The following is a 24,588-nucleotide window of genomic DNA, read 5'->3' as shown; positions in this document are numbered from 1 at the left end:
CTACCCAGGAATCAAACCCACATCTCCTGCATGGCAGGCAGGTTCTTTACCACCAGTACCACCTGGGAAGCCCCATTTACTCTCCTAGCAACTTTCAAATACATAATAGAGTATTGTCAACCCCAGTTACACCGCCGTTAATCCCATGACTTACTTGTATCATAATTGGAAGTTGGTACTTTTTGATCCCCTTCACCCATATCACCCACCCCTAGTCCCATCACCCCACCTCTGGCAACCACCAGACCAAGTTTTCCTCAAACTTGAAAGAGTTTTCATATGTTTAAAACCAAACCTGTTCTTTCCTTGCAGGCCAGATCTGTTGAGATCTGAAGGTATCCCCAGTGTGGAAGTGGCTCCCACAGCATCCCCTTTATCCGGAAGTCCCAAACTGTCCTCCTCCAGCAGCAAGAGCCGATATCGGAGCAAACCACGCCACCGACGTGGGAACAGCCGAGGCAGCCACGGTGACTTTGCGGCCATCTTGAAAAACCAGCCAGCCCAGGAGGATTCGCCCCATCCCACTTCCCTCCACCAAGCTGAGCCCCAGTACCCATCTTCCCAGCACCATAATCTTCTGCAGCAGCAATACCAGCAACCCCCACCTGCCATGTCGCAGAGTCACCATCCCAGACTCAATATGCACGGACAGGACATTGCCACCTGCGCCAACAACCTGAGGTACTTTGGTCCTGCAGCAGCCCTGCGGAGCCCACTCAGCAACCACTCTCAAAGACAGATGCCTGGCTCTAGCCCTGACCTCATCTCCACGGCCATGGCGGCAGATTGTTGGAGAAGTTCTGAGCCTGACAAGGGCCAGGCTGGCCCCTGGGGCTGTTGTCAGGCTGACCCCTATGACCCCTGCCTCCAGTGCAGGCCAGAACAGCATGGGTCCCTAGACGTCCCCTCGGCCAAGCCGGTAGGGAGGAGCCCCAGCCTTTTCAAGCCACCAGCACACAATCCCCTCTTGGAAAATGCCCAGGGTTCTGAGAAAATGGAAGAAAATGAATTCAGCGGTTATCGGTCTGCATCATCCCTTGGCGCCTCTCATCACATCACTCCCCCAGTGCTACCTCGCAAAACAAGGCCACTTCAGAAGGTAAGGTGTAACGACAACAGCAGTGCGTCACTGCCTTTGAGGAATGTCGAAGCCTATCATATGCTATGCATTGTAGAATATATATAGGAATATGCATTTTGTAGAAGGATGAGATAACAAAAGCACAAATAGCAGTATTTTTGCTTTTAATACTTTCCACACTGCTTAGGTGATAGACTAAAGAATACAACTCCTGAATCAGGGCACTGATTCAAGTATATATAATTTATAAGTAGAAAAACAGCTGTATCTTAGGGCTATGTTATCAAAATAGGTTGGAATCCACTATCCTAGCCTGGTCCTAAGGATGTTACAAGAAGGAAGAATCCCATTATAAAACAGATTTTGGAAACATTCCCTCTCGGAGATTCCTAAGTACACGTTTAACAAATCCTAGGCTTTGCAGTGTTCTTGCCTGGAGAATCCCAGGGATGGGGAAGCCTGGTGGGCTGTCGTCTATGGGTCGCACAGAGTTGGACACGACTGAAGTGACTTAGCAGCAGCAGTAGCAGGCTTTGAGAAAGCATGCAGTAACCTCCTTTAAGCCATCTTTTGCCTCACCTATTTGACATACTGCCTTTTAAAAATAACACTTATTAATCCCCCATGGAACTCACTTTCTTCCCAGTATGTTTTAGAAAAACACCACCATTAACCATCAAGACCCAGCCAGTTCTCAGTCACCAAAACCTATTCCTCTCCTCCTCACCCACTGGCTGCCTGTGGTTTATTAGCTGGAAGTCCGGCTAAGTCTCCTACCTTATGTCAGAGCACAAGCTTGGTAGTCAGACAGACCTGAGTTCAAAACCAGGCTCTTCCACTTAGTACCTTTGTGAGCATCGGTTTCTAATCTATAAAATGGGGCTAATAGTGGACCCTGCCTCACTGATTGATGTGAAGATTAAATGAGTTAATATGTAAAGAATTTAGAATAGAACCTGGCATACAGCAACATTCCAAAAATATGAGCTCATCTTGCTAATGAAAAATAACACTATATATGAAAAGTGTTTAGCACACAGAAAACACCCACTCAGTTCTAACCATTGTTTCACGTCATCTTCGTTCATCGGGAGTTCCACTGAAGAAAGGAAAGTGTCTGAAATGCAAACGAGCATGTTTTGGTCAACTAGACATTTCCTAGGAAAGAAGCTGAAGCTGAGGGCCGCTGTCTCAGAGCTGTGCTTGCTCCTCCACATACAGTGCTGCTACTTACTGAGCATTCCCGGGGATACATCGTGTTTCTGGTAGTGCAGTGGATTTGGGCTAGTGCATTCTCTGCGGCTCTGACCCCCATGGGGTCAGATATTTTGGTCGCATCTTTATTGAGATATAATTCACTTACCATACAGTTCTCTCGTTTAAAGTGTACAACTCAGTTTTTTCTATTCAGAGTTGTGCAGCTATCAGCACAACTGATTTTAGAATCTTTTCATCACCCCCAGAAGAAACCCATCAGCCCACTCCCCAGTCCACTCCCAAGTAACATGTATCTTTGAACTATCCTGGTGCCATTTTGAGGCATCTGTGGGTCTGCAGGCCACGCAACACACTCCTCACACACTTGGCCTCCCTAGAACTACGCTCCCACAGGGCGGCTCAACATCTCTCTACTGAGATCCACTCCCAGGAGTGCTTTAGGGGGACGTGCTTGTCTCCACAGGCAGAATAGCTCCATCCCTGTGTTTCCTATTCAAAACGCGTATCAGAAGACAAATGGGTAAAAGCGATAGATTATTAGAACTGACTTTAAAAATAAATTATCCTTCCAACTTCCCTGACATTCCAGTGGTTAAAACTCAGCCTTCCAGCACAGGCCGTGCAGGTTTTATCTCTGGTCAGGGAGTTATGATCCCACATGCCTCATGGCCAAAAAACCGAAACATAAACAACAGAAGCAATTGTGTAGCAAATTATGCTCAATTTTTGGTACAGTTATTTGGACCCACTTTACTCACCTCCCAAGGGATTGTTGTAATCCTGTGCATCATGGTGCTGTGGTTAATGATGGTTAATCATAAGTGGGGCTGTTCCTGTGCCCTTGAAGGGAAATGGAATCTTCCCTCAAGGGAAGATTGTGTTCTCAGATGAGACACTTACACACCCTTCCAGATCAACCACAGAGCCCAAGCAGTGACGGGGCCTCAGATGTCCCAGCCAGAACTCTCTTACCCATGCCTACGTGCTGACTCAGTCGTATGTTAAGCATCTACATTGTATGCAGTGTTGTGTTAATGGTGGAGGAGGAATAAAACAGAACAAGATGGGATCTGACCTTAAATGATGTCTTAGCAGTAGAGATGCTGTAAGCATAACAGCTGTAATACTAGAGAAAAAGTGATTGGTACATAAAGAGGGGAAGTAGTTGTTGGGCTTTGAAGAACCGAAAGACCACCTCTTGTTGAAGTCTGTGTGTCAGAGCCTAGAACCACTGGTGACAGTGGTTACAAGAGACCACCCCCAAATCTAAGGCCTCGTCTCTGGTTTCCCCTCCTGAGTACTCACCTGTGGACATTCTCATGGAAGCTTCACCTCCCTGAGGGCAAAGATAACCCAGCCTTACCCAGTTCTATGCGTCCTCCAGCATCGTGCAGGCCTGGATGGACACCCAGGGAAAGTTGCTATATGAATGAGTGAAGAGGTATGCTTTTCAAAATTACACTCAGCAAGCTACCTCTCAGTGCCTCTGATGATAATTAAATCTTTTACAGGGTCTCTGTGTACATATGTGTGTGTGCATGTGTGTGTGTGTGAATGTAAGAAAGAGAAATGAGACTCTTTTCTCCTTGTTCTTCTCAGAGTGGAGATGACTCCTCTGAAGAGGAAGAAGGGGAAGTAGATAGTGAAGTTGAATTTCCACGAAGACAGAGGTAAAACCAATAAACCTATGTGATTGCTTTCAGTGTAAGCAGGGAGAACCCCGAGTTTGCCACACCTTCAGTTCCATCGCAGGCCACTTTCTAACAGCCCCTTATAGGGAAGTTTGGACCCACTGTGTTCATGCTTTCCTGTTGGCCATTTTGGTAGCTGGCTATGCACTGCAGATCCTAGTTTATCCAAATTCACTAAACAATAACTGAAAGATGGGGAAAATAAATATGACTCAAGGTTATAATGGAGAATATAGTGGGCAGTTTATGAGAGATGGCTGTGCTGTTTTATGGGTAATTTTATTGGTTTCTAGTGTACCTCCTTGTATTAGTCTGCTCAGGCTGCTGTAACAAAATACCACAGACTAGGTGGCTTAAACAGAAGAAATTTATTTCTCCTAGTTCTGGAGCCGGAAAGTCCAAGATTCCTGGTGAAAACTCTCTTCCTGGCTTGCAGACAGCAGCCTTCCTGCTATGTCCTCACACGGTAGGGGAGAGAGAAAGAGCATAAGAGATCTTCATCTTCTTATAAGGCCACAGTCCTATCAGATTAGGGCCCCACCTATATGACCTCATTTAACCTTAATGAAGTGACTGAGCACATACACACACCTCCTGAAGACCCCATCTCCAAATTCAGTCACACTGTAGATAAGGCTTCAACATATAAATTTGGAGAGGATAGAATTCAATCCATAGCACTTCCCATGCGTTGGATTTTATACCTTACCAGGTTAAGTATGGAGAAGGCAATGGCACCCCACTCCAGTACTCTTGCGTGGAAAATCCCATGGACGGAGGAGCCTGGGGGGCTGCAGTCCATGGGGTCGCCAAGAGTCAGACACAACTGAGCAACTTCACTTTCACTTTTCACTTTCATGCATTGGAGAAGGCAATGGCACCCCACTCCAGTACTCTTGCCTGGAGAATCCCAGGGATGGCAGAGCCTGGTGGGCTGCCGTCTATGGGGTTGCACAGAGTCGCACATGACTGAAGTGACTTAGCAGCAGCAGCAGCAGCAGGTTAAGTATAGTTAAATAAGTTGATCCTCCTTCAGCCCATCCTTAGAAACAGCTTCCTGCCTAGCCAGCAATAAGAACTTTGCTTGTAGGACCAAAGAAGGACCATACAACCCTACCCCTAGAATTAACAGCTGCTCTCATGTAGAAGTATTGAAAGGAGTTTTCCTCCCAGGAGGCCTTTTCTGCTGATAGGCATTCTGTTCCTGAAGAGGAAGACTGTAAGAATACCCCAAGAAGGTTTGTGTACCTGCCCAGAACCAGGAATTTGCTGAGACCAAGGGACTCCCCATGCTTTGGCAGATTGTATTCTGGGCCCATATGCCATGCACAAAATTGAAGTCTGTTCTCACCCCTGAGTTATTCTACCACACTGCCGTTGCTACCTTGTTTCCTTGGGCACTATGTTTTCTCCTCTGCAGTGAGATTGACCCTGGATAACTGTCTTTTCATCCTCTGACCCCATTTTATGGGCATCACAATTACTTCCAGCATTTGTTCCTATGGTCACCATTAACTCAGCCCACCTGATGGCTCCCCACCTTTCTTTCTTGCTATGATACAAATTTTGTTTTAAACCTCATGATTTTACTTTTTCTATTATAACATTCTTCCCCTTGTCTCCCTTCTGGGTTACCAGCCTTGAGAAGTTGTGTGAGTCCTACCTTAACTTCCCTTTCCAACCTGGGCTTCCTGCATCTGGACTCTTGATGCCATCACTCCGGCCCATCACCTGGCCTGGTCATTAGCCAACCTCAGATCACAGGCCATCGGAATCGCTTTGTACTAAGAAATACAGGAAGGTCAGGCAATGACAGAGGGAGAGGCAGTCTTCATTTTTATTATTTGTTTTGTTATTTGAAGACAGTGTAAGCTAACAGCATTCTTATTTACTAGGCTCCTTTGTAAACAATGGGAGAGAAATGAGGAAGGTTTATAAATCCCCTCCCTGCTCCCCAGAAGCTTTGTCTCATGAGAGCTAAACCCCGACTTTACCTGGAGTGAGCACCTACTGCTGGACAGTGCCCACAGCTACAGAGTCAACGTTCCTGCCAAGCTCCTTTCTGTTAGGGGTCGATCCTAACAGCACTCAGCCTTCCGAGGCCCCCGTACCCAGTGAGAAGTGCAGTCCCTGCCAAAGACCAGCGGTAGCCATCAGCTTTGCAGCGTTGTGTAGAGCCACATAAGCATAGAAAACCAAACGAAAGGGGGAACGCAGATTTCCCTCTCTGTTGCTTTAAATAGTTTCTTCCTTTCTGGATTTGGCTCTCCCTCCGGGGCAAGCAGAAAACTAGATCACCTCCCACCAAGACTGCGACCAACAGACAAGAAAAACAGCCATTCCCAGGACTAAGTTCCTCTGGTTCTTTGTGGTTCTAGGCCCCATCGCTGTATCAGCAGCTGCCAGTCATATTCCACCTTTAGCTCTGAGAATTTCTCTGTGTCTGATGGCGAGGAAGGAAATACCAGTGACCACTCAAACAGCCCTGATGAGTTAGCAGATAAACTCGAAGATCGCCTGGCAGAGAAGCTTGATGACCTGCTGTCCCAGACGCCGGAGATCCCCATTGAGATATCCTCACATTCGGACGGGCTCTCTGACAAGGAGTGTGCTGTGCGTCGCGTGAAAACACAGATGTCTCTGGGCAAGCTATGTGCGGAGGAACGTGGCTATGAGGTGGGGTCTTCTCCTCTCTTCTCCTCTCATCACTGTCCCCTTTCCTGGAGGTCTTTGTGTTAGAACATGCTCAAGTCCCTAGGGCCTTTACAATTATGGAGAAGGGCATGGCAACCCACTCCAGTATTCTTGCCTGGAGAATCCCATGGACAGAGGAGCCTGGCAGGCTACAGTCCATGGGGTCGCAAAGAGTCAGACACAACTGAGTGACTAACACACACACATATAGGATAGAATAACTTCCTCTATGAAGGAAGTAGAAGTATAAGTCTCCTATATACGGACCTTTAAGTTGCCAGCTTTCACGTTTGCATGCCCATCACTCAAGTTACCTTGTGTGTCTGGCGTACATTGTCACGTGTGTGCATCCTTCTCCTCGTGGTTGTGCTTTTGTGTAATTTTACTGTACAGCACTATATAGTGTACAGTAGGACAGTATCGATATGTCAAGCCCAGGATATCTGGAAGCAAGCATAAAAACAGCAGTGATGTAGCTGGTATTACTGTATTTTGCAGGGTACGGTACTATAAGATTAAAAAGGTTTACTTGTGTGTTTTTTATATATTATCTGTGTGAAAAGTATTATAAACCTATTACAGTACAGTACTGTATAGCTGATTGTTTTAGTTGGGCTTAATGAACAAATTGGACTTACAAATGTGCTCTGAGAACAGAACTCATTCGTATGTAGGAGACTTACTACAGAGATAATAGAGCTTCCCGAAATGGGGTAGTTTTCCCAAATGAAGCACAAGCATAAAACTGCTCAGGAACCCTTCACCCTGAGATTCAACTCAAGCATCACTTCTGACCCTGTCTCCCAACCTAGTTGAGGGTATCTGCCTCCCTCCCCCAGGTCCACACCAGCCCCTACGTGCTGTCAGAGCACATGTACCACTTCAGTTAACATACAGTACTGCCTTCTCAGAGGATGGGTCACATCATGATTGGAAGCGTAGACCCTGGAGTCTGACTGCCCAGATGTCGACCTTAGCCTTTCCACTCACTCACTGTGTGATGGGGGGCGAGCCACTTAACCTCTCTGTAGGTCAGCTCCCGTATCCCATATACAGGCATGATAACAGCCTCTATTTCACAGAGGATGAAATGGATTAATAGATGTTAAAGCAGTCACAGCAGTGTCTGGAACATAGTGAACAATATATGTGGGACTGTGGGACACTATTTTCACTGTCGTCTTCTTCATTGTCATCATCATCTTTCTAAGTCTTCTTTCTCCATAAGTCCCACAAGGACAGGGTCTGGTCTCATCTATGTTAGCCAGTAACCCAGCACAGGACCTGTTCAAAATACATTTACTGAGGTGTTCAAAATACATTTACTGAGTAATTGGAGAAAGGAATTAAGGTCTTATGTTGTCTTGACTTTGCAGAATCCTATGCAGTTTGAAGAATCGGACTGTGACTCTTCAGATGGGGAGTGTTCTGATGCCACAGTCAGGACCAATAAACACTACAGCTCTGCTACCTGGTAATGAAAGAACACCCACCCTGAAGATCTCATGACTATACTGGCATTTCAAATTCACCACCCCCAGACTCTTCCCACTCTCCTCCTGCTTTTGTGTCTGGGAGGAGAGCTGCCCCATCTTTCTTACCCCTAGAAATGAGCTGCAATAACAGGAACATGAGACTTCGCAAATCTCTGGAGAAAAATATCCAAATGAAATTAAGTCTCACTGAACATTTCAATCAAGAATGGCAGGGATCTATTTTATTGAATATTCTAGCTACTGTAACATTGATATTTATTTTTGTTTGACATTTTAACACTTTGTACTGTAAAGAGTGAACTATATATGATAGAGAAAAAGACAATAATTTCTTGCAAAAAAAAAAAAAAAGACAGCAAAAGGAGGAAAGGAAAAAAGTGAAATTTGGGAGCAACATCCTTGGGAGTTTGTGGGACCAGGAGGTATTATTGCTACTTGAACAGGGGACCAGTTCTTTTGGCTGTAAGTGACTGAAGAAGAGCCAAAGCAAGACATACTGAGCATTTTAGAAAACAAAGAGCAGCAGAAGAAAAGCAATTCCAGGTAACTTGTAAACAGACCACACTAAATTCAGCCAGCTTGTCCAGATGGGTGATGCAAAGACCTAGAAAAGTTTGGTGACCAGCTACTTGTATCCAAGGTCTTTGAGGGCATGTATTCAAAACTGTGTTTGTGGAAGCTGATGTCATTTTTAAAGTTTTAAACAGCATTTGGTAGTGAGACTTACAGGTAGTGTCCAACCTTGTCCTTGACAAATATTCCACTTTTTAATGCTGTCAGTGTCATGACCTTGGCAAGTGTGTTACCTTGACCAGTGTGTTGATTTTTCAGACTTGAGTGTCATTTCCCTGTATCCTACTTCCTTCCCACCTGTTGACTATGTCTTTTAGGGAAAAACGGGGCAGGGGAGGGAGAGCCTGAGGAAGAGAGGAGGATAAGACAACAGTGTTGGAAAAGCAAATGTGCAATTTGTGAAAGGACATTCACAGAATGTCTCAGTTTAACTACGTGGAGAAGATGGCAAGCACCGCTCCCTGGGACCAGGTTGTTTGTCTTCTAGAGTTTTATTGACTTAGATGGAACAGTCTTTGAAGGCAGCTAGGAGGTGTATGAGTCTGCCCAATGTCCAGTCCCAGACCATACCCTATGTCAGACCATACCCTATGTTTGTATTAACTCATTCTAACCCCAGAAGCTTTCGTGAGTGGCTGCCACGGTCAGAAAAAAGGCAAAACAGGCAATTTGCAAAAGGCAGCCCCTCCCCCACCATAATAGCTTTTCTGTTAAATGCTACTTGTAAAATGTATTTGGCTCCATGCAAATTTGAATAATTGGATTTGGAAATTCATAGAAAGAACAACTGATGCCAAGCAGAGATTGGAAAGATTTTATATTGTCCAAGACCTGAGTCCTTTCTGTCTCCAGGATCATGGGCTCTGAGAAACAAACCAAGGTATTTCATGGTGCCTCAGCTTTAAGGAAATTTTAATCTAGAATTTGATATAAAAACAGATGTTGGCCTAGTTTCTGTCTCCAGGATTAGTCACTGCCAAACACCCTTTCTCGGCTCAAGACCTAGAGAGGATGGTTTGAACTCTTTGACGCTGCATCAGATTGGACATCAGGCAAGACTTATACACCAGGTATTAAACCATTTCCAATAGAGGTGAAAGCATCGCCCTCCTCCAAGTGTCACTGATTGCATCAGCCAAAAAGCAAAAGCAGGAGGGAGTTTAGAGCAGTTCCTTTTGCTTGTTTGATCCCTCCATTTGTTTACACTTTATGTTGAGACATTGATTTAAAATTTAGTGTCTATAATTTATAGCTCTTAGGTAGGATGAAGGAAAATGTTTAACTTATACAGAGAGCAGTATTGTTTCATTAAATTATTCCATTTTGTATGAATTCTGTAGCTGGACTACATGAAAGATCTTAAGTTATGGCATTATTATCATTGTTATTTTATTTTATAATAATTATTATCCTTCTCATTTTCTGTCGATCAGAATGTGTGGTTTATGGTGTAGCACAGTGATTGTGTTGATTGCTAACCATGAGTTATTATGGATTTTTATGAAGGAATGAAAATGGAACTGCCATGTGGGAGCTCCCTGGTATTCGTCTTAGCTGTATTCCCTCATTTTCTGTGTACAACAACAATCATCTGAGGATGCGGGTACTGCCCTGAGGCCCAGTGGTTAACGCTGTGATTTTGACTTGATCACAAAAGCTCCTAGGTGGGCAGATGACTGAGTGGTGGACAAAGTTCCAAAGCTGTACACTTTCTCAAGTTTCTTAAGAAATAAAATCATGCGATCCATTAGAAGCACAAGAGAATTATTTAATGCCCAGAGAGAAACAGGCCTACAGGGAACCTACCTGGGGCCTGTGGGATAGTTTCAAGAACTGGCAACATGGTTTGTAAGCTCCTTCCTGCTAAATCCCTTAAAACCAACCTTCTTTCCTCCTAGTTAGGAGACTAAAAAGAGGAAATAGATGGCATGACAAAAAAAAAAAAAAATGCCTAGCTGTGGTGATGATTAGGAAAGTTCTAGCCTGAGGCCTAATCTGTCAGTCACAGAGCTGGAAAAGCACCTTTTAAAGCCCATGTTTTATCCTCTGACTTCAGACCACACTGTACTATGAATCTCTCTGGCTCATTACTTCTGAGAACAGAGAGGCTATAATTCTGTATCCTCTTTCTGTCCAACATAAAACACTGACGCTTTAGCTTATCCAGGCCTTTCCCACCTATAGTGGCCAAAGAAAAAGATGAAGGTGAACGTGTCTTATCCCTTTCAGTGATGATCTTTCTGGAAAATCCACTCCAATACCTCATCGTTTTGATACCTTTTGAATTCCCATCTGGACTGTCATGATAATGCCATATATCTAACTGGATTGACTGTTAAGAGCATGTTAGGGCCGCAGACAGTGTTGAATCTTCAAGTCATTCACTGTATGGTCAAGAGCTGAATAAAGTTCTACATTGAACATTTGCTTATTTTCTTTAGTAGAAGTGACTAGAGGCTTCAGAGAAGAACAGTGTCTTTAGAGAAATGCCTTCTCTATCCCAGGCTACCCTTCACTGCCTGCTTTGAAGTAACCAGGACAATTTTGAATTGGTGTGTGTTTCTTTGAGAACAACTCCACAGTCATCTGAAGAGTGTGGAATGAAGAGCTCAGGGAATTTAAGAGCTAATTCTTCAGTCTGACAACTGGGCGACAGCACTTTAAGGAAACTCCCAGGACTATGATTTCAAGCTTCGTTGTCGATCAAAAGTTTAATCCCCTTGGGATGAATTCCACATTCCTTTAGCATCTGGTTGTAACTGACTGGAAGATAATGAGTTTTAATTTGTGTTGCAGATGAGCATTTGATTCTGATTCGCATCTATTTCTAGATCCTGTCCTCTGAACAACAATTCCTCTTAAAATTGCTTAGCAGAGGGACTCAGAAGCCTGCATCCCCTTTGAAGTTACAATAGACCTTACTACTGCTAAAGCCTGCATCTCCTTTGAAGTTAAAATAGACTTTACCACTGCTAAAGTTTAGACCTGTTGGCTAGATTGTGGGGAGCACCTTCCCAGGGAGGTGAAGAGCTAGCTGTGCTGTAAGATGGTTTGGTGTGACCTACTTGAAGTTCAGATATTTAAAAACTTTGGTATCAACAAATCTATCCTTCTAGAATTGAAGATATTTTTAGTTGTATTTAATTAGTACACTGGAGTTCCATTTCAGGGCCTCATTGTACTGAATTTGCCTCTTATCCAAGTAATAATAGACTTGATGGTTTGGGGTTTTCTTGGTACAACCTAATTTTAAAAGCCCTCTCCCACTGTGGAGCACTGATGTTTTTTTCAATGTGAATGTATCCTTATTGATCAAAAGATTTACCTTTTTCTTCCATGCCCTTATGTCTCTCTCTCCACCCCTTTTCTTAAAATGTTTCTACTTGAACTTCTTGCAACTGAATTCTATAAATTCCAAGGAATTCCTGCCCTGCTCTGCTCCTAGTAGAGTTTGCTCTATTGTGTTTCATTTTTCTACCAAGCCAGAAACCAGAATACCACCACATACCACCATCTACCGTCTTCATGCTATCCCAAACTGTGTTATTTATTAGTCACCATATCCTTTCCTGCTGAGCCTGGACACACCCTCCGAACCTCTCACAATACAGCACTTGGAGCAATAATTACCACTTGATTGGAATTGGTGTGCAAGGGGAGATCTATCTGCTGTCCCAACCTTAACCTCATAATTTCCTAAGGTGGTCTGAGATCTTGAGTTAGCCCACATGGGAGAATGATGGGATGTACCAGTATGCTGCTTCCAGGTCCCACCCTGTGGCCAAGGGGCAGCATGAAAGGCAGGAAAAAGGCTCCGTGCCTCCACCCACTGCCCCTTTGGTGTATGATTGCAATTGAATTCCAACATGTCTCTTCATTACATCATTTCATTGTGTTAAATGAACCTGTTCCTCACCACCTTCTATAAACAGAGGGTTAATTAAGAAGTCCCAGTTACTTGCTTCTTCCTTAGATTCTGTGAGACTGAGGTACCAAAATGATGTGACATCCTTTTTAAGACTTTTGACTTGTACTGTCAGTATGAATTTAGTACCTTTCTAGGCAGCAAGAATCTTCTTCATTGCTGATTTCATAGAAAAAATGCCCTAATATACTCGCACCACCAGTGTTACCAACATACACAGACTAGCACAGAAGAAATCACATTGGTCTGCCTGTTTGCACGTTACAGCCAATACTGCAGCACCTGTTCAAACTGGAACGGACTAGACTGCCAAGTGGAGGACCTTTGTAGAAACTGGAACACTTCTTAGGGACAGGTGGCAGAAGAGGGGAGCTCACTGTTCTGAGAAATCGGGTTACCCAAAAGGAGTTGGGTGGTGGCTTCCCTGTCACGTGACTAGAGCACACTGGTGGAATTTCACACAGAGCCAGGTCCCCTGGCAGACAGCAAGGCCACTGCAAGGGAAGTGCTAGTACTGGTCGTTCAGTCATGCCCGACTCTGTGTGACCTCATGGACTGTCCGTGAAATTCTCCAGGCAAGAGTACTGGAGGGGGTTGTCATCTTCTCCAGGGGATCTTCCCGACCCAGGGATTGAACCCAAGTCTCCTGCATTGCAGGCAAATTCTTTACCATCTGAGCCACCAGAAAAGGTACTGTAAGACTTCAGCCAAGTCCCAGGCCTGCTCTCCAGAGCCACTTCACAGCACTCAGGGGAATGCTGGCTCCTGGCCCTAGGCTGTTGCCTGGGACCAGGCGGATGGGGTCCTCCAGGGGTTGCAGGTCAGAGGGAACCCCCACCAAAAGGTGCAGGCTAATAGGAAGGTGCCCTTTATTGACCGTGTCACCTGAGGAGCTCGCTCCCTCCAGTGCCCACTTCTCAGACTCTGGAGTGTGACAACCCACTTGGATTCTTGATTGCAATAAAATGTGAGTTCAATTTGAAGCAGATTAACTTCCTTTTTTGTAGTCAAGTCTCAAAATGAACTCCCTTATCTGCGTCCTCTGTGGTCTTATTTCTCCTGCTCCTTGTGCAGGTTCTCATGCCGGCTCTCCCTTTCTATCGACCAACTGTACAGTGATGGGAACAAGAGTGACTATCAAAGCAAACAAATGCATGGAATTAAACAAAAAGTGTACTTCACTGTTTTCTGTCCTGTCTTTTCCTTAGGGACTGCTTGTGTCCTGAGAGCTACCTTCACAAGTTTTAGAATTTGTCTGGGAAAGGAAAACTTTACATGACTGGGTTTCCTGCAGTCCGGAAAAATAGGTGGTGAGAAAAGCTGGTTTCTGTGGCGTTTTCATCAGACACATCCACAGAAAGAAGAGACGACCATCATTGTGTGATTGTCTCTTCATGATTATTCTGTCACATCTGAGACAGGCACTCTGCTCCTTCCCCTCAGCTTTCCTGCTGCCCACCTTGCAGCTACTTCTCTGGTATGAGAACCCGACTCTCAAATGTGATTAAGAGGGAAAAGGCAAAAATGAAAATCTTCCAATGCATATGACGAGTGAGAAATCTGAGTAGAAAGCTAAGACAACACATTGGACTGTCTGATTTCAGCCAATCCCGAATCCCACTGGCAAAGTTAGCAACATGCACACACAGCACACAGAATACATATATCATTTATTTGGGAAACTGCTTTGCCTGTAAAGTCACAACTGCTAAGGCACATTGTTGCGAAGTCAAGGGGGAGGAAGGAGAGAGACAAACCCAAGGATCCAGGTAAAGGGCAAAGGGTACAGGCTTCCAGCAGTGCGGAGAGCTTCCAGTGTCGCCCCTCCCTTCTACCACAGAGCTTCACAAAGAGCCATGGATTTCCAAGTCCAGCTGGTGTCCTCCTCATGCCCATTCTTGTTCTCAAGCTTCTTTTAAAGCAACACATGCTTAAAAATGAAGTCCTTTGTATACTGTGTCCAAAAAACACTGCTTGGGAATTCATTCTTTATAGGGAACAAGTATTCCCAAGAATTCGTGTAGAACAACTGATCTGCATTAAGCCTTGGCAAGATTCTTGGCCAAGTCAAATCAAAAGCCAGCAGATGGTGCCCAAGGGCAAGAGTTCTGATAAGAAATGATGAGTTACTCCTGTGGGGCACAGGATCCCACAGCTGGTCATTTTAGGTGCCAAGGTCCTTTTGTCCTTGGAACTGAATTGATCTGTGCCAGTTACAACACTACAGCTATAGAAAGCAGACAGCTACAGATTTGTTAAAACACAACAAAGTAATCCAAAGCCAAGTTTTCTCCTTGAATTCCCCTGAATTGAAAGATAAAACAGAATTATCCCTCAGTTATTCTCAGGAAATGAAAAAAAGCATTTGGAGGGTATACAGGCTGGTACCTGCATACCAGCTGGTACCGTGTGCTGAGTCCATTCTCCCAGCAAGACAGAGGAGGCATTCTCACACAGAAAGGACAGGCTAGAAAAAAGGTACTGATGGTCATTTGGTTCAGGTGAGTCGAGGGCTCTGCACAGATAGGTAAGCACTTCTCCAGAACATATTCATAACATAGAGTGAGCTCTGCTGATATTTAATAGCCTGATTGCAATCAGCTGAATTGTCTGGACATGCAACCAAGAGGAGATGTGACATATGTGGTAACATCAGTGCGTCTGAACACAAAGAGCTTCACAGCAATCACTGTGCTTTTGAGCTATACATGGAAATTGTATGGAGTTTGTCAGCTTGTTTCCCTTGATTAATGCAAGAGGTAGGTCATCAGCAAAACAAAACAAAACAAAACATGTACTGAAGAAACACTCTTCAGGAGACTAACAGAAACTGTGTCAGTGATGTAGGTTCACGTCTTTAATCTACACTTAGCATGTCCACAAGGGACCTAAAAGGATAAAACCTGTCACGACAGCTGATCCCTGCGTGGAAGAGGCACGCCCAACAAGGGCCAATAGCATCCTCTCCTGAGGGATGGGCTTGGCAAGAGGCAAGTCTGACACACTACCCTGAGTTCCTTGTTATTCAATAAAACACAAACAGGATTTCCTGAGAGGCCATCCATTTTGCAGTGTCTTGCTAAATCTCGGTTGGTTTGAGAATCTGATAGGATTCACCTTCCAGAGCAGTGTCCTTCGTGACAGGACAGAGCACACAGAAGAACAGTGTCCAGATCACCTATTGAGAATAATTTAAAAACAATGAGGGGCTTCAGAGGACCACATCCATTACATACTTAAGCAAGAGAGTCCAGGGAAATAGCACCCAAGAGACCCAGATCACGTGACCTTCCTACTATTCAGAGAGTGAGTGTTGCTTGTTTCTTTCAAACGTAGGTCTTTCTGACTAAATTTTTTAATGAGGGTTCCAGGAACTAAGGCCACCAGGGCAATGGCCAGCAGTTTAAAGGCAGTTTCCCAGGAGAAAAGAGCATCCAGAGAGGTGAGGGTGGACAGGATGGAGCCCGTCTGCACACAGATGAAATTATATGGGATCAAACCTGGAGGAAGAAAAGGGAAATCCTGTTACTCTGGGACAGGACAACGAAGACCAGTAGTGCTTCAGAAAGGTCACCAGTAATTCACAACAGTGACTCCAGTTTCATGCGTGACTTTTGCGCAGTTCTGACCCCTAAACATATTTCCTCTTTCCCTTCTTCTCTTCCATTCCTTCCTCTCCTTTCCTCGCTTCCCACATACATTTGCCTCATTAAACAAAAGGACTTGAGATGGTTTGCTATATATATACACTCACACACACACATACACACACACACACACAAGCACACATAAGATTTAAACTTTTTTTTTAAATAGGGGGAAACAAAACAATAAAACAAAATGAAGAATAAACAAAATTAAGGCAAAAATGCATAAAGTTCACTCATTTGCTAGGAGTGTCCCCAGATTTGGTTCCGAGTACCCAACAGCCCAAGCAAAAAGAAGCATCAGCATTATGAGTTGTGCAGTATGCCCAAGATAAAAACAAGTTTCTTAGAAGTAGTAGTACTATTTCATACTCTGTACTGTCTGTAAGAGGTCATCGAATCCACTGGATCCCAAAAGTGACTGGTGGCCCAAGAGGCTGACTGTATCACAATCCCCCGTGAAGCTGTTAAAAACACACCCTCGGGCTGTGCCCCAGGGACTCTGGTCCCCTGGGTCTGGGGGTAGAGCCCAGGAACCTGCATTCTAACAGCCTCTCCCGACTCCCACTCCCCAGACTCTGATTGGTTTGGGGCCCCCTGATGATCCACTCCTCTTCTCTAGTGGATGATGCCTCAAGATGAGACTCATCAAGGTCATACAACCTGTCAGAGACGGAACTAGAACCCTGGTTTCTGGAGTCCTTCCAAGCCCCGTGCACCTGGTTAATTACAGGCTGCTAATAGAGATACGGAGGCACTCTCATCTAAAAGCCGGTCTGACAGAATTAGCTGTGGTTGATTCCTCTTCGATTTAAGATCTCAGCTTCTCTCAGGAATTCCCTATTAATAGCAACTGCTCAACCACAGATCTGTCATGTTTGACCCAGAGCCCTGAGTAGTCTTTCCCTCCATTTCTAAAGAAGGTTTAAGAGAGACAATCCTTGCCTTAGGCTTGGAGAGGGTGGGGTGGTTTACTTCCAGTGTGGAGAAAACAATAGTCACTGATTTCACAGGATGTTAGCCATTTTCCCATTCAGATGAAAGTGGTCCAAAGCTCATACTTTGAGAAACACTGCTGTCATCCTAGCCTCACATTTGGCCAAGTGGCTCATTGAGGGTAGGGAGCTTGCTGAAGGTCATACAATTGTCAAACAGCAAGAAGGAACTAGCTCTTCCTAAGGCAGATTTTAATGGAAATAGGGGCCAAAATCAAACAGGAAGCCCTTGCTCTGACCTTCCCCTGCCTCCACCTTCTCTTCCACCCTCAAACCTGAACTCTGCTTTCACTGAGCCCTTACTATGGGCCAAGTCGTGTGTTACACAGATTACTCTTCCAATCCCAGGGCCTAGCTACAGTGCAAACACACAATAGGCATTAAATACAGGTATAGAATGAACAATCCCTATTTTTTCCTGAAGTATTTTTATGGGTTCTCATGTTCAAGCCCAAGTAGACCTGCTATCAGGAACAATTACATTAGACAAGGCTGGATGATGCTCTCCGTAAGCCTGGCTCACAGAGGCAGGCACGTGCCGGTGACGACTATGAGACTCAGACTTACACGCCGCGTCTTACCGATAAGAACAGAGAAGAAGAACTGCACGATGGGGATGTTCAGAATCGGGGCCGAGAGGTTCAAGAACCAGTTTGGCGTCATAGGGAAAAGTCTCAGAAACAGTAAGAAGAAAAACAGGCCGTTTCTGTTCTCCTCCACCTGAAGCCAGAGAAGACAAGGCCATTAAGAAGCAGAAGAGTCTCCAGCTGGTGAAAAATCTGTTGGTGCCAGGCACTGTTCTAGATACTTCTCATATTCTGTAAATTCCAGGGCAGAGACTGTTTTCCTCATTTTTAAAATGGAAGTGCCTGGGACTTCCCTGGTGGTCCAATGGTTAAGAATCTCCTTTCCAATGCAGGGGATGCAGGTTTGATCCCTGGCTGGTGAACTAAGATCTCACGTGCTGAGGAACAACTAAGCCAGAGTTGCACAACTAGAGAGCCCAGGGACCACAACGAAGACCTAGTGGAGCCCCCACCTCCCCCAGAATGGAGGTGCCTGAGGCTCAGAAGTCAGGAACCTGCCTTAAGACGCAGAGCTGGCAGTGATGGAGCTGGAGGCTGAGCTCAGGTCTTCATCTCTAGGAGACATCAATAGACCCTCTGGAGCCTCCTGCAGCAGGGCAGGGGAGCACCATGGGAAACCCCTGCACCACACTCCCCTCAGGGCCATGCCATGACTTTCTAGGGACCCAGCACTCAGAGGTACCCTCTAGCCTTACCTTCTTCTGCAGCAGGGCCACTTTGTCAGGAAAGTAGAAGACCACCAGCTGTTTGCCAAAAACACTGGAGAGCAGGTAGCAGCCTGTGGCACCCACTGAGGTCAGCACGCAGCACAGCAGAAGCCCCAGCCAGGGCCCAAACAAAGCGCCGGCTAAAACGTTCTGCAAAGGAAACAAACGCTCTGCATGAGGACATCCGCCAACTGCCAGCCATCTCGTCTTGGAGCCTGGGAGGCCTAGGTTCCCTCTTCCTTCAGTGATTTTCCTGGACAAAAACCCTATTCCCATTGTAAAGAGATGAATGAAAGGTGATGAAAGAGCTGGGAACTACAACCCTGGCTTCAGTCTTCTCACCCTTAAAACTGGGAAGAGGATTAAAACCTCAGAGGACAAGACAGAATTGAATGGGAAAATCTATGTCTAACACCCAGCCTTCCACATATGCTGTGATAGGTCCTGCAGACCCTGAGGCTCTGGGGAGGCAGAAAGAAAGCTCACAAGTTATTTTTTGCTATTCTAAATGGACACAAACCATGGATTTCCCCTTAGTTAGACCACATGAGCTTTACAGATGTCTTGTTTCTTTCCTTTCTGCAGGAATTACATCTCTGTGGTATGCTAACCCTGGCAGTTTTGTGTTGACCAGATTTCTAGCTGACACTCAACAAAGCCTACGATGAACCAAAAGGGAAAGGTGAACCAATACTTCCTAAATGCAGTCTGGCTGGTAGACATCATCCTGCCAAACATGGAATCCAAGAGAGAAAATAAAAGGAGGACCTGGAAGCAAGAAGGCAGGGATCTCCTCAGCACCTCCAGTGTGTTAAGGACTTGACAACACATCCAATTTAATCCCCAACATGACCCTGTGCGGTATGCCAGCCTCACCCTATTCTACCAGTGCGAGGTTAAGTATGGTGCCCAAGGCCACATGAAGAAGAGATAAGATGCACCCCCAGGGAGCAGCTGGCTCTTTGCACTGCAGAGGGATCAGCTCAAGAGAGAAAGAGATATGGGGGCAACCCCAGGAGACAGATGGCCTCTGACCTCCGGCACCACACATGTTCCCATCTCTCTTGGCGTGGCTATGTTTGCTTTTCTTCCAGTTGCTAACAAAGACACTGCTGAGGCAGATCCGGCCTGAGCTGAATGTTGGGGCAGGAGGGAGAAGCAGGACAGAAGGAAGCTTTCAAGGCTGCCTGCTCATTGCCGAAGCCGCTGTGTGCCAGGCCCACCATCACTGTGTCAGCCCTTCTGCACCCACTAGGTCATTTAATCCTCCCACGTAACAATCCCAGGGGGTTATGTCGGAGAGTCTCTGTTCTACAGATGAGGAGGCAGGGTTGGAAAGGTTAAATGGTTGGCTCACTGTTACACAGTTGGGATCTAACCTACCCAAAGCCATAATATACATATACATTTATACCAACCAGCTTACAATGCTGCTGGGAGGACAGCACAAATTCTCCTGTATCACCTGAGGTGGAAGCTGGTTAGAAGCATCCAAGAGCCCATGCGCAAGCCTGGATCTAACGCTGCAGCTCCCGAGAGACAGGGGGCCGCCTGGAAAACCAGAGTGACTCATCCCCACCACACCAGGGAGGTTCCCCGACCCTCTCCAGCCTAACAGCAGCAGGAACAACCTGCATCTGTTCATCAGACACTTACAAAGGCACTTCCCTGTGCCAGGCAAACACACAGGCTGTGAACAAGGAACAGGCCCAGCCCTCAAGGAACTCACAAACTAGTGGAAAAAACAGATTTTAAAAGAAAACCAACATGTGGAAGGGGAGAGGTCTCAAGGACGGTGCTCCACAGCTGTCAAATCCTTAGAAACAAAAGCAGCAAACTTGAGAAGAAAGGCAGGCTCTGGAGCTGGGGGTGGGGGTGGGGCGAGGGTTCAGACCCCAGCCCTCATCATCAGGGACAGTTACTTAACTTCTCACCATTCATTTCCTCGTCTGTAAAATGCCCGTTACTGGCTCTTGGGAGAATTAAATAAGGTCGAGCGGGTAGAGCCACTAGGACAGTGCCTGACACAGGGAAAGCTGTCAACAAACAATAGCCACTTTGGCCTGTCCTCTGGACTGTAGGCTCTGCAGCCTAATGGCCCCTCTGCAAAGAAGAACGTGGCTTCCTGGGAGGCAGGCACAGGAGGGGGGCAGGATACTGACCAGGAAGCTGGACCCAGGGATGGCAAAGCTCTGTTTGTACAGGTAGGCACTACAGAAGAGCAGGAACACGTAGACCTGGTGTTCCTTTCGGTATTCTCGAAGGACCTCGGAGAGTTCCCGCAGCTCAGCCAGGTCCGAGGGAAACCATAGTGACCTGGAGATTTAGAAAAGCAGATGGAAACAAGAGTTGAAAACAGCCTCATACCTAATAAAGTCACTTGCTGTGTCTTCTTTCCAAAACAGATTTTTAAATGTGCCCATCATCTGGTCTGCTGGAAACCAGCAGAGATGTGGGAGGCTAGGGTGATGGATGACCTAATATTTATAACACAGCGGAAGCAAGAGCCTCGGTTTGGAAGCAAGGGACCTGGCATAGCATCTGAACTCTGCTACTATCCAATGGTATGATCTCAGGCTAGTCCTTGAGCCTTAGTTTCCTTATTGGAAAAATGAGAGGTTAATGGTGGATAATCACTAAGTTCCCTCTTAGCTCTCAGATTTTATGGACTAGTCTTTTTTAAAATTTTTAATTGGAGGCTAATTGCTTTACAATATTCTGTTGGTTTCTGCCATACAACAACTTGAATCAGCCATAAGTATACATATGCACCCCCCTTGAACTTCCCTCCCACTCCCCACCCTATCCCACCTGTCTAGGCTGTCACAGAGTACGGGGTTGAACTCCCTGTGTTATACAACAACTTCCCATTAGCAATCTATTTTACATATCAGATCAGATTAGATCAGTTGCTCAGTCATGTCCGACTCTGCGACCCCATGAATCGCAGCACGCCAGGCCTTCTAGTAATGTATATGTTTCAGTGCTACTCTCTCAATTTGTCTACCCTCTCCTTCCCTCGCTGTGTCCACAAATCTGTTCTCTATGTCTGCATCTCTATTCCTGCTCTGCAAATAGGTTCATCTGTACCATTTTCCTAGATTCCATATATATGCATTAATACATGATAGTTGTTTTACTCTTTCTGACTTCCTTCATTCAGTATAACAGGCTCCCAGTTCACCCACCTCACGAGAACTGACTCAACTGTGTTCCTTTTTATGGCTGAGTAATATTCCATTGTATTATTACAGCTTCCACAGCTGTAATTATTACAGAATATTCTGTATTATTACAGAATCCACAGCTTCTTTATCTACAAACAATAAATGCTGGAGAGAATGTGGAGAAAAGAAACCCTCTGGCACTGTTGATCGGAATGTAAACTGATATAGCCACTATAGAGAACAGTACGGAGATTCCTTAAAAAGCTAGAAATAAAACTACCATATGACCCAGCAATCTCACTACTATGCATATACCCTGAGGAAACCATAACTGAAAAAGACACATGTACCCTCAATGTTCATTGCAGCACTATCTACATTTGCTAGGACATGGAAGCAGCCTAGAAGTCCATTGACAGATGAACAGATAAAGAAGTTGTGGTCCTTATGAACTATTCCTAAGAGGCAAATGGATTAATTTCTAGGCAAGTACTGAACACCCTGAATTGCCTTCCTTTCCAGGGGTAAACCCTCCCCCCTAAGCTTTAGGCCAAGGACAATTCAAACTTCACACTTCTAAGTTACTAGGTAAAACAACTGCTTTATCAATCACAAAGAAGCCAATTAAAGGTTCCCTAGGAAAGTGTATTTGTCCCACACCATAAACATAATCTTCTTGATAATATGTCAGGCCTGAAACCAACCCTTTCAACCAGCCTGCTTTTCACCCTGCTCTCTATATGGTCCTCAGTGTACTCTGATTCCTGTACAAGGGTTACCCTGTACAAAGGCTACCTTGCCTCTGCCATCTGAACAACTCCGGAATCCATCAATGATCAATTACATGCAAACCCTCCTGGTTCTCATTAGAATGTTTCTCTTACTCTGACACCCACAGCACAGCCTTCCCAGCTAGAGCAAAACAACAGTCACTGAAAACAGCCGTCCTAATATTCAAACATAAGTAACATATATCTTCATTATCTTTACAAATAGTTTCCCGACAAACCGGCCCGGTAGGTATTTGTACCTGCTGCTGCTGCTGCTAAGTCACTTCAGTCGTGTCCGACTCTGTGCGACCCCATAGACGGCAGCCCACCAGGCTCCCCCGTCCCTAGGATTCTCCAGGCAAGAACACTGGAGTGGGTTGCCATTTCCTTCTCCAATGCATGAAAGTGAAAAGTGAAAGTGAAGTCGCTCAGTCGTGTCTGACTCCTATCGACCCCATGGACTGCAGCCCACCAGGCTCCTCCGCCCATGGGATTCTGCAGGCAAGAGTACTGGAGTGGGGTGCCATTGCCTTCTCCAGGTATTTGTACCACCTCCTGCCTAACACTGTGGGTAAATAAAAGGAAAAGCTGAGACAACCAAGAAGAGATCGTCGATAACTAATTAGTGAATAATTTAAAGTTGTCCATCAACGTTTTTCCTCAAGCCCGATATGCCTTCAAGTCCCAAGGGCAGATCTGACCAGAAGTGAATTGGGGAGGATGAAGGAGGGAGGCTGAGAGCAGTCTTTACGAACCGGCTGCGGGGTCCACATCGGGGCGAAGGTGGGATACAAATAGGGGTCAGGCCTGGGCCTGGGAAGGCGACGGGAACATCGCTCAATGGCGATCCAATGGGGGGAGCAGAGGTGCTCCAGCAGGATCAGCCCAAAGTAAGGCGCCGCGTTTCCCTCCGCAACTAAAAAAAAAAAAAAAAAAACCAGAAGGCACCAAACAGCACTCCCGCGCGGCCGGCAGCATGCAGATCCCAGCCAGGGCCAGGGCCCGGTTCCAGTTCAACCGGCCTGCCCAAGACCGTGTAGACGCGGCCCGATCTCCAGTCCCAGGACTGAACCCCAAATCCCGGCCTCCGACGCCGCCGATCCGGGAACCCGAATCTCCGGTTCCCAGACCTCATCCTCGGACCTGACTACCTTTCTCTGACCCGAACCTAGGACCCAGTCACCGCCGCCACGCACCTATCTCCAGACTCCTCGGCTGAGACCAGTGTCGACGCGCGAGGCAGTCGCGTGGACAGCAAGTACAGGGCGAAGGTGCTGCCGGCGAAGACCAGGAGGAGGCCGAGTAGGGAGTGCATCGCGGCCCCCGCACTCGGACTCGCGGGGCCACGGAGCGTCCTGGAAGTAGCGCCAGGAACCTCGCTGCCTGCCGGCTGCGCCAGGGGAGCGAGTTAGCAGACGGACAAGGGCGGGGTCTGCTCCAGGCCCCGCCTCCATTACCAGGCCCCACCCCCGGCCAGGACTCCGCGGGCCCCTGGGTCTAGAATCCGGCAGAAACCTTCCTTCTACTCTTGCTTTTGTCCTCGTTCCATCTGTATATATTTTTTATAGTTTGTCTCTTTCTCCACTTATTTGCTGGGTCCCTGCCAGGCGTTAGTACGTCCGGGGTGAATCAGGAACCCTGACCACAGCAAGCTTGCAGTCTAGTGGTCAAGATAAGACTTGTTGACCACCAGCTGAACCAGAGGCTCCAGTCCAGTGCGGTGGGATAATCAAAGCGAAATTTCCTTTTATTGAACTCCTACTATGTGCCCATTATCCCTAATCCTCACAACAGTTCTGCAAGATTGGTTTTTTGTCTTTATTTAACAGATGAAAAATCCGAGTCTCAGATTAAATGGCATCCCCCAAGAGAGCCACAATTAGAATCCAACTCACCCTAGGTCCAAAACTACTGGTTCGGTACCGCGTGGATTCATGGAAGAGGTGGGGTTTGAGTTTACCGTAAAGGATGAGCAAGATTTCCACAACAGAGACACGAAAGAGAAGGTGAACTGAGGACCCCAGTAAGGGGCCAGCA

General features: G+C 46.1%; 2 protein-coding genes across 6 annotated transcripts in view; one reads left to right on the top strand and one right to left on the bottom strand.

Moving 5' to 3' along the window:
* Window positions 1-13,859, top strand: part of MAP3K13 (mitogen-activated protein kinase kinase kinase 13) — a 161,794-nt gene extending 147,935 nt beyond the window's left edge. For all 5 annotated transcript variants that reach the window (XM_070790586.1, XM_019958503.2, XM_070790581.1 and 2 more), the window contains 4 exons: window positions 313-1,099; window positions 3,899-3,969; window positions 6,369-6,666; window positions 8,061-13,859. In XM_070790586.1, the coding sequence (XP_070646687.1) occupies window positions 313-1,099; window positions 3,899-3,969; window positions 6,369-6,666; window positions 8,061-8,162 (1,258 nt within the window). In that variant the 3' untranslated portion in view covers window positions 8,163-13,859. The remainder of the gene's footprint in view (window positions 1-312; window positions 1,100-3,898; window positions 3,970-6,368; window positions 6,667-8,060) is intronic.
* Window positions 13,860-14,331: 472 nt separating this feature from the next.
* Window positions 14,332-23,960, bottom strand: TMEM41A (transmembrane protein 41A). The gene is made up of 5 exons (XM_019958487.2): window positions 23,748-23,960; window positions 20,777-20,930; window positions 18,603-18,764; window positions 17,902-18,040; window positions 14,332-16,178 (listed from the first exon to the last, which is right to left on the bottom strand). Exons 1-5 carry the CDS (start codon window positions 23,864-23,866, stop codon window positions 15,958-15,960), a joined length of 795 nt encoding a protein of 264 aa, XP_019814046.2. The 5' UTR covers window positions 23,867-23,960; the 3' UTR covers window positions 14,332-15,957.
* Window positions 23,961-24,588: the final 628 nt, after the last annotated feature.

Source organism: Bos indicus, chromosome 1 (assembly GCF_029378745.1).
Source record: "Bos indicus isolate NIAB-ARS_2022 breed Sahiwal x Tharparkar chromosome 1, NIAB-ARS_B.indTharparkar_mat_pri_1.0, whole genome shotgun sequence".
Classification (NCBI taxonomy): Eukaryota; Metazoa; Chordata; class Mammalia; order Artiodactyla; family Bovidae; genus Bos; species Bos indicus.
Note: the sequence above shows the minus strand (reverse complement) of the source record. Positions and strands in the feature narration are given on the sequence as shown.